This window comes from Alligator sinensis, unplaced genomic scaffold (assembly GCF_000455745.1).
Source record: "Alligator sinensis unplaced genomic scaffold, ASM45574v1 scaffold448_1, whole genome shotgun sequence".
NCBI lineage: Eukaryota > Metazoa > Chordata > Crocodylia > Alligatoridae > Alligator > Alligator sinensis.
This window is the reverse complement of record NW_005841870.1, coordinates 2,343,417-2,354,900: the sequence shown is the minus strand read 5'-3', so window position 1 is coordinate 2,354,900 and position 11,484 is coordinate 2,343,417. Positions and strand designations below refer to the sequence as shown.

Genomic DNA, 11,484 nt, shown 5'->3' with positions numbered 1-11,484 from the left:
TGAACCGCCATGGCTGCCAAGGTGAGATGCAACAGCAGCGCGGAGTTGTGCCCCTTGCTCCTGCCAGGTGGGCAGGGGGAGCCTCACCTTGGCGGCCATGACAGCACAGTGTTCCCTTCCAAGTCAGGTCCTGCCCACTGGGCTGCGAAGACAGCTCCTACCTGGACCTGGTTCAGCCCAGCTGCAGCTGCATGCCCCACTGTGGGTACAGAAAACTGTGGGACACATACTCCGCACACCTGTGCCCCACCCCCATAGGCTTACCTGGACACAGCTGCAGGAGCTGCTTTCCACTGCTGCCTGGCTGCCACATAGATGTGCACATGCGCACACACATACACGCAGTGTCCCCTGCATCCCGCTCCCCCCAGCCCCAAGCAGCCCCTTACAGGCTGAAACTCTGCCAGCCTGCAAGGGGAAACCCATATTTTTTCCCTTTAAAGGAGAAATCTGTGATTTTTTTCCCCCTCTTTAAAGGAGCAAATGCATGTTCTTCCATGTTTCTCCAAGGCAAACAGAAGACCCGGATCCCTGGAGATAACAACCAGACATGGTTGCTAGTCTTTGGGTGTTTGCTCTTGTTTGTTACACTCTATGTGCTCCTGGCCAGAACATATCTTTTTTCTAAATGGGCATTTTACAATGTTCTGTTTCCAAATGTTTTTTCATCTCTATTCCAGCCCCTTTTCTGCTGAGCAGAAGGACTAAAGCAGCACAAAGGAGTTTTAAAATCCCCATGTCTGGTTGGTAAAGGGGCTTACTCATGCAAACCCCAGCAGGGACACCCTCAAAGGGCCATTTTACAATGCCTGATATAAGAGGAGTGCCAGAAACCAACCAGAGTAGGAAGGGTGTGTTGAGACAGAGCTGGCATACAAAATACTCTAAAATTCCAGCAGCACTGATGCTCATAAGGCTGAAGAAGACTGCCATAATTTAGCCCTTTTAGATTTCCCAAGAAATGGAAAAGCAAAAATGTGGCTTCAAATGATCTTAGACCACTGATTCTTAAATCAGGGTACCACAGCACCTTGGGTTGCCATGAGGTCTTTTTAAGGGTGCCACAGGATGCCATGCAATATTAGCACCATTAGGTGTACAAACACCTACATACAATTCACAACATAAACCAAGACTTTTCAAATAGAAACCCAATGTATCAAAAATATTCTGACCAGCTGTGGTCTTTCTGAGTTACTTGCAACAGAAAAATTGCTCTTTTATTTTTCCAGTCAAAAATGAGTGAAAGCTAAGAGTTGGCATTTCTCAAGGGTCTAATGAGAGGTGCCTGAAATCTAAAAAGGTTGAGAACCACTACCTTAACCTATAACCAGATTCCCAACTGTGACGTTTCATCACAGTGACAGGCAAATGTCATGGTGATGGACACACAGGCGTGTGGACATGCTGGAGCATGGGTGAGGGGTGCATGGTGTGGATATTGTGACAGCAATGTGTACTGTGTAATTGATGATGTCTTTTGTACTGTAAAGTAAGCCACAGCAGCCATGGGGCAGGTTGGTAGAGGTATTGAGGGGTGTGTGTGTGTATATATGCCATGTGTATATATACACATATATATATATACACACACACACCCCTCAATACCTCTACCAACCTGTCCCATGGCTGCTATATAAAGACATCATTGCAATTACACAGTACACATTTGCTATCACAATATCCACACCATGCACCCACTCACCATAGGAATATATATTTTTGCTATATATATGTTCTTTGTTGCTCCTCCTAGCCACAAAACATATACTCTCACCCCTTCTTGACCTACAATGAGGAAAACACAGTTAAAGTAATGAAACTAGACACTAAATACTGTGGTTTTTGCTATTCAGAACTCTTAGCAGAGTGGTTTTTCTATGCACATAGAACAGGTAACCATTGCCAACCGAATTGCTTTTCTAATTAAACCACCATTTTAATTTTCCTTCAGTGTCATTTTTATTTCTAACCTTTTATCTAGATCAAGCAATAGCTTCACAAGCATTTCATTTAATTTACTAAGTTGTTCGGTATTTTAAAAAACCTAGAAAACCCTGTGTTTGTCATTTTGGTTTTTTTACTGCAGGTTGTTTTTTTTTGACAATTTGCTCCGCAAGACTTGGATTTCTCCTGTTTTATTCCCCACCCCCACCTCCCAACCCTAAGCACTTAGAACTGAGCAAAATATCAGAATCACCATCAAGAATTACCAGTGCTTCTAAATTTCTCTTTTCAGGACTAAAAATAAAACTAAAGCATGATTTTTCACCTTTCATGATATACTGCATGGCTCAAATCAGAAAGCAGAACAGAGATATCACAGAAGATGTAGTCTGGCCAAGGAGCTTTGCCCCACAGGAGAAATGGGAGGATGAAGCATCCAAATTAAAATTCTCAAGAGACACTGAAACAACTCAGGAAGATGCCATTTAATTTCAACTGACTCAAAATAAAACATTCTTGTTCAGTTCAGTGAGGTAAAATGTTTCTTTCACTTAAGATAACCTGTATCAAAATGAAAATGTTTCTCTTTGATTTCCTTGTTAAAAATCAAAACAAATCAAAATTGAAATGTTCTTGAAGAAAAATTCTGATTTTGTGAAAACTGCATTTTTACCTCAAAAAATCATTATGAAAGACAATTCCCAACCAACTCTGCTTCAACCCAGCACCTGGTCTCAAAGAAGATTTCTAGGTCAGGTTGCTTAAATGTTCTAAAGGAAAAAAAGTCTATATTGTCAAATTACATTTGTTAAATGTCAAGTCCTGTAATTTCCTTACCTTAAAGCTCCTGTCTTCAGAGACAGATATAAGCATGTTTTTCTCCCAAGTGCAAAATTCAGCTGCAGTCACTAGAGCCAAGTGGCCTTCCAACTCAGCTAATACAGCCTCATTCTAAGAATTGTTGAGTGGAGGAAGAAAATAGATCAAAATTATAAAGAAAAGTAATTAGTTAACCTTTCTAGTAATTAATAAGCAATACTAAAAATAATGTAGTAGGGTTGGAGTGTTTTGTAGTGGCAGTCCAGGAAACATCTGAGACATTAAAACATTTTGTGATGTCTTTTATTGAACCAACAGTATATGATTAATTGGGACAGGTTTGGGGGTGGCTTGAAGCCAGAGTGGAAAGCAAGGTATAATCTACAATCAGGCTCTTTGGTAACACTGCATCTCCCAAACCTGGCCCAACCCACCATATACAGCTGTTCCACTAAAACAGATCATAAAAATCCTAAAGTCTTTAAAATAATGTTAAATTGGACTTCACGATCTTAAAAACACACTTGCTTCAAACCCTTGTCCATCCATATTTATCATATCAATGACTAAATCACTATGCTTATTGGGTTTATCTTCTCTAAATTTAAAAACATGGGGCAGAGGTTAGCAACCTATAGCCTGCAAGCATTTGTACCCCATCCACAGCAGGAGATGCCACACTGGGAGCACCTCAGGGTCCTTCTGCCTGAGTGATGAGCATCATTTTTCCCAGTGTATTCTTCTGCTGCTCACCTGCATAGTCCCTGTTGATACCCAAACCCTACCTGCTCTCACCTCTCACCGCTGAATTTGCCCCTCAGCATAACCACTGGCCAGAAGCATCTGTGGAACTTGGTGGCAATGGTAAGCAGAGACTCCAGGAAGACTCAAGAAGGCAAAAGATCAGGGAGCACAGAGGCAGCAGTGAAACACTAGCAGCCCATGGGGGCAGCCAGGTCACAAGCTGCAGCCTGTTGTTCATAAAAGTTTCTGATTCCTGATAGGGGTATAGATAGGGTGACCATAATAATTTTAGAGAAAGCTGGGACAGGGGGGTGCTGCACGTATGCACATCCACCATGGCTCCCAAGTGGGAAAGCACAACATGCACACACACACGGACACATACATGTACACAAACACCTCTGAACCCACCACTCACAGAAGCAGGACAGGGTGGGACAGCACATGCTTACACACACACACACACACACACACACACACACACACACACACACACACAGCCCCTCCCCTCCCAGGGTACAAGGCTGCCAGTGGTGGGCAGCCATCCCGGCTCACCCACACAGGTGTTAGAGCCATGGCCCCAGCTCCCTCCTCTGGCCCGCCCTAGGCAGGACAAGAAGTGTTCAACCCCACTCTGCCACTCTACCTCCAGCCTCTGCTCAGCAGGGCCCTGGCTAGGCACTGCAAGAAGCAGGAGCTTCTGCATTTGCCTGCAGCAGCCAAATCTGGGACTTTTGCTTCAATTTACATCAATGGCCAAGACACCTGGATGGCCTACAAAATCCAGGCTTGTCCCAGACAATCCAGAACATATGGTCACCCTAGGTAGACAAACATACATTTTAGCCACTTAAAAAGGGGAGGGAGAGCTCTATCCAGGCATGCAAAGCAACTGTTACAATCTAAATGTTACACCTGTATGAGCTTGTAGTGACACAAGTTGCCTAAATCAACCAGTTTGACCACTGGATAAAGCAGTGTTACGGTCAGAAGGGTTTTACTAACCTTGTGTCACTACTGTATCATGCAGATGTGGTAACAGCTTGCATCAGTATCCTTTAAGAGCGATACCATCAAAAATGTTTCAGATGCACTTATAAATCTCTGCTGAATCAAACTTTCTTATCTCACTCTTCCTCTTACTTCCACTTCTTGAAGACTGTAACTGTACTATATTTTGTTTTCCTTTTTTAATTTTTGGTACTAATCCTCCTCTCAATATTGTGCCTCTGTAACAGGGAGCCAGAAGGCTCCTGTTACTTGGAGGAAATTGCAGCAGAGGGAGCTGGCTCAGGGAAAGCTAGCAGCTAGGGAACTAATTACTTACCAGCCAAACTGTAGTCAAAAGCCAGCAGTAGCAGGCACAAAGGACAGACAGCAAAGCTACCCAGAGGCTAAGAGTTGCAAACAGTAGCTAAGCAGCTGCAAGGGCAAGTGGCAGGTCCTTAGGGTCACAATGAACACACCTGTGATGGCTGCAGTCACCAGACTAGAAGAGGGCAGAGCTTAACGTGTATATAAACTCAGGGCATGAACCTACACAGGCGGTCTAGCCCTAAAGGCTGCAGAGGAAGGAGTTCCAGAGCAGGAAGGGCCGGGAAAGCCCCTAGCTGGCACCGAAGCTAACTTGGGAGAGGCAAACAGAATGCTGTTGCCTTGCAGAGGAATGTGACTCAGGATAAGGGGAAGCCCTGTTGTACAGTCACTAGCCAGTTTACGTTCAGACTCAGAGCGGGTTAGTTGGCGTTATAGCCAGAGGGCTTATTCCTTGGTTATAGTTTACCAGTGGTTTTGGACTGGGACTAGGGGTGGTATGGAGGTTCCAGCCATGCCTGAGCAACTAGGGGCTCAAGACAGACCGGACTTGAGCCTTATAGGGTGGCAGCCTGGGGGAGAACTGCAACCGAGCACCACTCAAGTCAGATAGGGCCAGAGGCCCAGACAGTTGAAGCAGGCTCAGTGCCCCCAACAAGGCAGAGACAGGGTCAGGGGCCCAGACAGAAGCACAGGGCCCAAAACAGGGTGGAAACAGGGCAGGGGGTAAGAGCTGGTGCCCAGAAGCTAGGTCCAGTACAGTGGACCTGGGCTAAAAGGCCCAACTAGAGAAAAGGGGCAGAGGCCAAGAAGGCCGAGGTCCTAACAAGGGAGCGACTGTACCGTAACACCTGTGAGGCAAGGGTGTAGCTGCAGGCGAGGTTAGAAGGCTGTGAATAGCCCTTAAGGCTGCAAGTACCCTGAGGGGCAGAAGCAGGCTGAGAGGACCCACCAGGCACAAAGTAGGACTAAGACCTGCTGGTTGTCAGAAGAACTTAGGGCTTGCTCTAAGACCCTTAGGCAGCCTTCCTTTCCAACATTCAATAGTTACAAGGCATGGCATGTGAGAAGGGGAGGATACTCTAGAGTTAGGGCAGGGCAAGGGTTGCATGGTCACCAGGAGGCATCATGGTTGTCCCTGGAACCCGAACATTGCCACAGTGTCCACTGAGACTTTTTCAAATGTAATAACTATTTACAACATATTACCTGTGTTATTGTGTCACAAGAGAAGTGCTCTTTAAGTCTATAATGTTGAGTTCTATGTTGTACTTACAGAAATATTTCAGCCTCCTTGTTTTGTATGGAAAATTCAGCCTATCACCACCAAATACAGAGCATTTACAAAGCACAGAACAAAATATTTGTGCTGATCATTTACAAGTAAATCCACTAGCTAGAGGTAAAATTATTTTAAAACTAAATATTTTAAGTTGAGCATCCAAATCAGTAGTATGGGCAGAAAGCAGAGCAACAGAGGACAGAAGTGTCACTCTGGGAGGGTGTAAGGCTGATTTGTGACATGCTGGCCGAAAAGGCTGGCCCACACTTCACTAGATGACAGTTATGTTTACTTGAGTCCCTTAAGCAACATTTCTTGCTTAGACATATCTAAATTTCCACAATACTCAAACTGAAGATAATTACAACATGCCTGTAAGATTTACTACTATACATACTCTCAATAACCAAATAACTATTCCTGCTCAACAATTATTAAGTTTTCAGATAAATGTGTTGATTTTAGTTAATATTATTTGAAAGTGAATATGTATATAGCATCTTTAACATTGTATCTTCGAAGAAAGACATCTCACCTTTGCATTTAGTATATAGATCCGATTTCCAGCACATGCTGCTACCGTCTGATCATCTGGACTAAATCTTACATAAAGCACTATTCCCAAAAGAGTTCCTATAACAATTCCACAAGGTGTTATCCCTAAAAAATTTTAAATTATTATTATTAATACTGTTTTATAAAAAAAAAGCTTCAGACACATTAATGGCATTAAAAAGTAAAGCATTATCTACAAATATTGTAATTGAACAGCTAAGAAGAAATAAGCAAGGACTGTGTTGAGGGTAATCTGTGAAATAACATAGGGGGTTCACTGAGAGGCCTGCATGTTATACAAGCAGGAAGAGTGAGAGAGAAGGAAAACTGGCTACAGATAATCTTGCTCCTTATGTACTTATGCATCCAGGCTCCCCAGCTCCACACACTGCTAATTCACCTACTATTATAAATCTCACCTTCTTTCATACTACCCACAACTTAGGGCGCTAACAGACGTGCAGCTCCCCACTAACTCATGGCACTTCACAGAAAGCGCCATGAGTTCGAGCAAGCCCCCCAACCCAAAAGACTTCACTGTTGGAGGGGGGAGGGAGGTTGGAAATCAAGCTCCACTTTGGAGCCAATCCAGGAGGAGCTGCCTGTCTGCAGCCTCTCTCCTCTAGCCCCACCCCTTCAACTCCCAGCTCCAGTGCTGTCTACAGGAAGGGAGGGGAAGAAGGGAAAGGAAGGGAGCTCTGGGCTGGAGCTTGCCCAGCCTGAACTGGAGCAGGGGGGGAGGGAGCACATGGATTGGAGTCCCCCACCCCTGCCCCACAAGGCAGAGGGCTCCAATCCATGCACCTGTGCCCCCCGCCTCAGCTTAGGCTGGGCAAACCCCAACCCAGAGCTCCCTTCCTGCAGACAGCACTGAGGGCAGGATTGGGCTGCATCAGCCCAGCCCCAATCGCATGCAGGGGCAGACAGAAGTTAATGAAGGTGCTCCACTTTGGAGCAGCCTTCATTTGAAGCCTTATTATATGAGGGTTAATTTGTCACACAATCTGGCACTTTTAAAGCACTCTGCAGCCATGCACTTCTGTCAGGGCATGGCTGTATAGTGCTTTCAAGGTGCTGATTACATGACAAATGTCACTTCTGTCAGAGCCCTCAATGCCCCTTCAAGTCTTCTCTGACAACTGAGTCAATATAGTAAGATTCTGGTCTCCCCACTCTCTCCTCTCTATTACATTTGATCCTAATCTATATGCATGGTATATAATGTGAAAATAATTTAAATGTTAATGTTCATTGACAAATCTTCACAATGTTTACAAATTCAAGAGACACAAAGGGTAAAAGATGACTCTTACACCACAGAGTAAAAGAAAACATCTAACTTCAGGGAACCAAGAAGAAGCTTACTACAATGTTTCTTGCAACTTCCTCAGAAGCTACTGGTTCTAGCCACTATGGGAGACAGACCTATTTGCTGTGCAGTAACAGTGGACCTGGGCCTACCAGGAACTACTGGAGACAGGCTACTGGACTAAAGGGACCACTGGTCCTATATACCATAGGAATTCCTATGGGACTGATAAAGAAATAAGACATCATGAAGACAGTCGAGTCCATCTCTAAGTAGTCATATTAAAAGCATGGCACTATGATCCCCTTTCTTATAAAAACCTACCTTGCAGTGCTTTCTTTGTGCATTCATCCAAGTTCCACACTATTACATAGTCACGGGAAGCTGAGCAGACAAGAAGTGGATCCATTTTACTTCCAAATGATACTGCAGTAATTGAATGATGATGTCCTATCAAGTGTAATGGCTGGCAAATATATATAGAAAATGTTAAACATGTTATTTCAAAAGAGAGTGAAAATATTATGGCAAAATGAGAGAAAACATACAGCCAATACTTAAATGAATAATTGAGCTTATCTAATTATTCATATGATTTCATTAGTGCTTAAAATACATCCACTGAAATACATTATAGTTTACTACCTTGTTTGGCACAATAACAAAGCCATAAATTGTTAACAGTATTCTACTTGCAAAGCTGATATACCCAAACCCAGTACTCTTCCGTTATTTCATCCATTTCAGTTGTCTGTGGATTTATTTTGTTTTAATATTGCAGCTAAAATTTACAAGCATTTTGTTTTTACCTGATGAACAGGGTTAATACCAATATTCCAGATGCACAGCTCATTCCCATTCAAAGGAAAAGCAGAGTACTGTGAGCTGCATGCAAGCTGAACATGAGACTCCAGCACTTTGGATCTAAACACTTGCTTTTCAAGAACTATGTCCTGGCTATGTCCTTCTTCGGCAAAACACCGGTCCATAGGGCTTTCCATAACAGAGCTGAAATAAATATTAAATATTAAAATACTTTAAAATAATAAATATAAGTAAAAGACGAAAAATGAAATAAAAGAAGAAAAATGAAGATGAATAAACTAAAAATCACAAGTATTTCAGCCACTGGTCAGGGACACAACGCATGAGAATGTTATCACAAAGTCCTCACAAAATTCATTTTCTTGTTTTCCATTTGATCTGTTTCCAGATTATCCCGTACAGACTAGCATCAGGGACCTTGTGCTGGAGGCTGAAACTTCAACGTGCCTGGAAACCCAAATGAAATAAACAGATAGTAAAGGCACTAATTTTTATGAGACAAGGCTCTTTTGGTAAATCTGATATCTTTTATTAGACCAACTAAAAGATATCAGATTTACCAAAAGAACCGTGTTTGCTTATGTCCTTAGACCAACACAGCTACAACCTATACCCCTATTTTTTTTTTATGAAGAAAGCAATAGTCATTTTACAAGACTAAATGCTGGGGCATTCCCTTCTAGCAGGTGTATTCCCCTGCAAAAAAGGGCATGGTCTTCATGCATCCTAAGGTAGGTAAGAGGCAACATACTCAGATATCCGGAAAAAAACTTCTTCACTGTTAGACTAGTGAAGCAGTGGAACAGACTGACTAGGGAAGCTGTGGACTCCCCATCACTGAAGGTGTTCAAGAAGAGGTTGGACAGCCACTGGTTGGAGATGATTTAGGCATAGCTATGCATATGTTCTGCTATAGGTATTTCCCATACTTCTGGGCTTTGCTGGTTGCCCCACTCCCTTTCTGCTATGTGTATCAGGGTATTTTTAAGCCTCCCTCAGAGGCATTGGGTGCTGGCTACAGCCAAGGCTGGGGACTATGACTGTGTGCCAATGCACCTCCTGGGCCCAAAGCCAGAGGTTCCTGGCTAGAGGGTTGTGTCCCTCCACTCAGTCAGCTCTACTGCTTTATCTGAGGACAAGAAGGAAATTTTACCCCATGGTCAGATGGGTATGGACTGTGGGAGTTTTGTCTTCTTCTGCAGTGGGGGGCATGACTTTCTACCTGGGATCTCTTGAGCATATATTGACAACATTTCAGGCTGCTTGCAGATGTTTAAAAAAAACAAACCAACCAAAAAAAGGCACTTGAGTGGAAGCAGCAGTACGTTACTTCGACCCAGCTCTGCAGCATTTATATAGATTTGGCACTTCAGCTGGGCTTTTAGGCACTTTTACCTAAAGCTGATTCTGTCACCTATTAGATGAAAGCACCAAAAAAGCCCCACTAAAGTACCTGATCTTTACATTTATCAGGTGAGTGGGATCCAACTAAGGTGCTGCCACTTCTGGGCACATGTGGAGCTCAGCATGGAAATGCGCCAAGTTTAAACTGACGTGCCACTTGTTTGGGGGTTTTTAATGTCTGCAAGCAGCCTCATAGAGGCAGGACATTAACTGCCATGGTTCCCTTGCTTTGCCTGTGGCAGGTGAGCGTGTTCGGTCTGTGTTGTGTCAGGGTTGACAGCCGTCTTATGTAGAGTTTAGATGACGGTTTGTATATGACAGTTTGGACAGGGCTGATCCTGCCTCAGACCGGGGGTTGGACTGGATGAGCTCTAAAGGTCCCTTCCAGTCCTGCTTCTCTGTGCTTCTATGGTACTTTATCCAAAAACTTTGCTTCGGATCATTAAAAGCATAAAAAAAATAAATAATAATAAAATAAAAAGGTAGCATGACAAAAGTAATAAAACAGCAAAAGTTATAAAATTATAAAATAATAAGACTATATTGACAAAATAATAAAATGATAAAAATAAAACAAGGTAATAAATGTAATAAAATAAGAAAATATGAAATAATAGAAATAATGAAACTAATAATGAAATTATAAAAACAATAAAATTAAGATAATGAAATTATAAAAATGAGCTAAAATGAGATCAAAATAAACTCAAAATCAGATAAAAATAATGAGCAAAAAATAATGAAAGGATTGAAATAAAGTAAAAATAATAAAAGTAACAATATAAGAATAAAAGATTATAAAATGATAAAAGATAAAACTATTGAAATGATAAAAATAATGAAACTGAAATAAAATGATAAAAGTAATAAAACAATAAAGATAATAAAAAGTAACAGCACAAGAATTAAATATTATAAAATAATAAAGATAAGATCAAAATATTGAAATGACAGAAATAACAAAATAAAAATAATAAAATGATAACAATGGTAAAAAAGTGAGAAAGCAATGAAGTGATACAAGTAAAAATAAAATGATTTGTATAATCTCATCATTTTATCAAATAAAAAAGACAGAACGGACAGAGACCAAGGGGCCAACCCCACCAACACACGCAACGCTGCAGAGCCCGCAGCGCCCCGGCGGTGACGCAGGAGGGGCGTGCGCCCCCCGGACCCTGCCCCCGCTCGGGCCACGCCCCCAGCTGCGCAGCTGCCCGGCGAGGTACCGTATTTCCCGTAGACAACGCACCGGTGCCGAGCCTCTCGCCCCTCAGCCTCGTTC

At 42.7% G+C, this 11,484-nt stretch overlaps 1 protein-coding gene across 1 annotated transcript in view; it reads right to left on the bottom strand.

Moving 5' to 3' along the window:
- Positions 1-11,484, bottom strand: part of WDR27 (WD repeat domain 27) — a 271,099-nt gene that overhangs the window by 259,441 nt on the left and 174 nt on the right. Inside the window, exons 2-5 of the mRNA XM_025194665.1 lie at positions 8,780-8,978; positions 8,295-8,436; positions 6,642-6,766; positions 2,785-2,898 (exon numbers count right to left, since the gene is read on the bottom strand). Coding sequence (XP_025050450.1) covers positions 2,785-2,898; positions 6,642-6,766; positions 8,295-8,436; positions 8,780-8,971 — 573 coding nt within the window. The 5' untranslated portion in view covers positions 8,972-8,978. The remainder of the gene's footprint in view (positions 1-2,784; positions 2,899-6,641; positions 6,767-8,294; positions 8,437-8,779; positions 8,979-11,484) is intronic.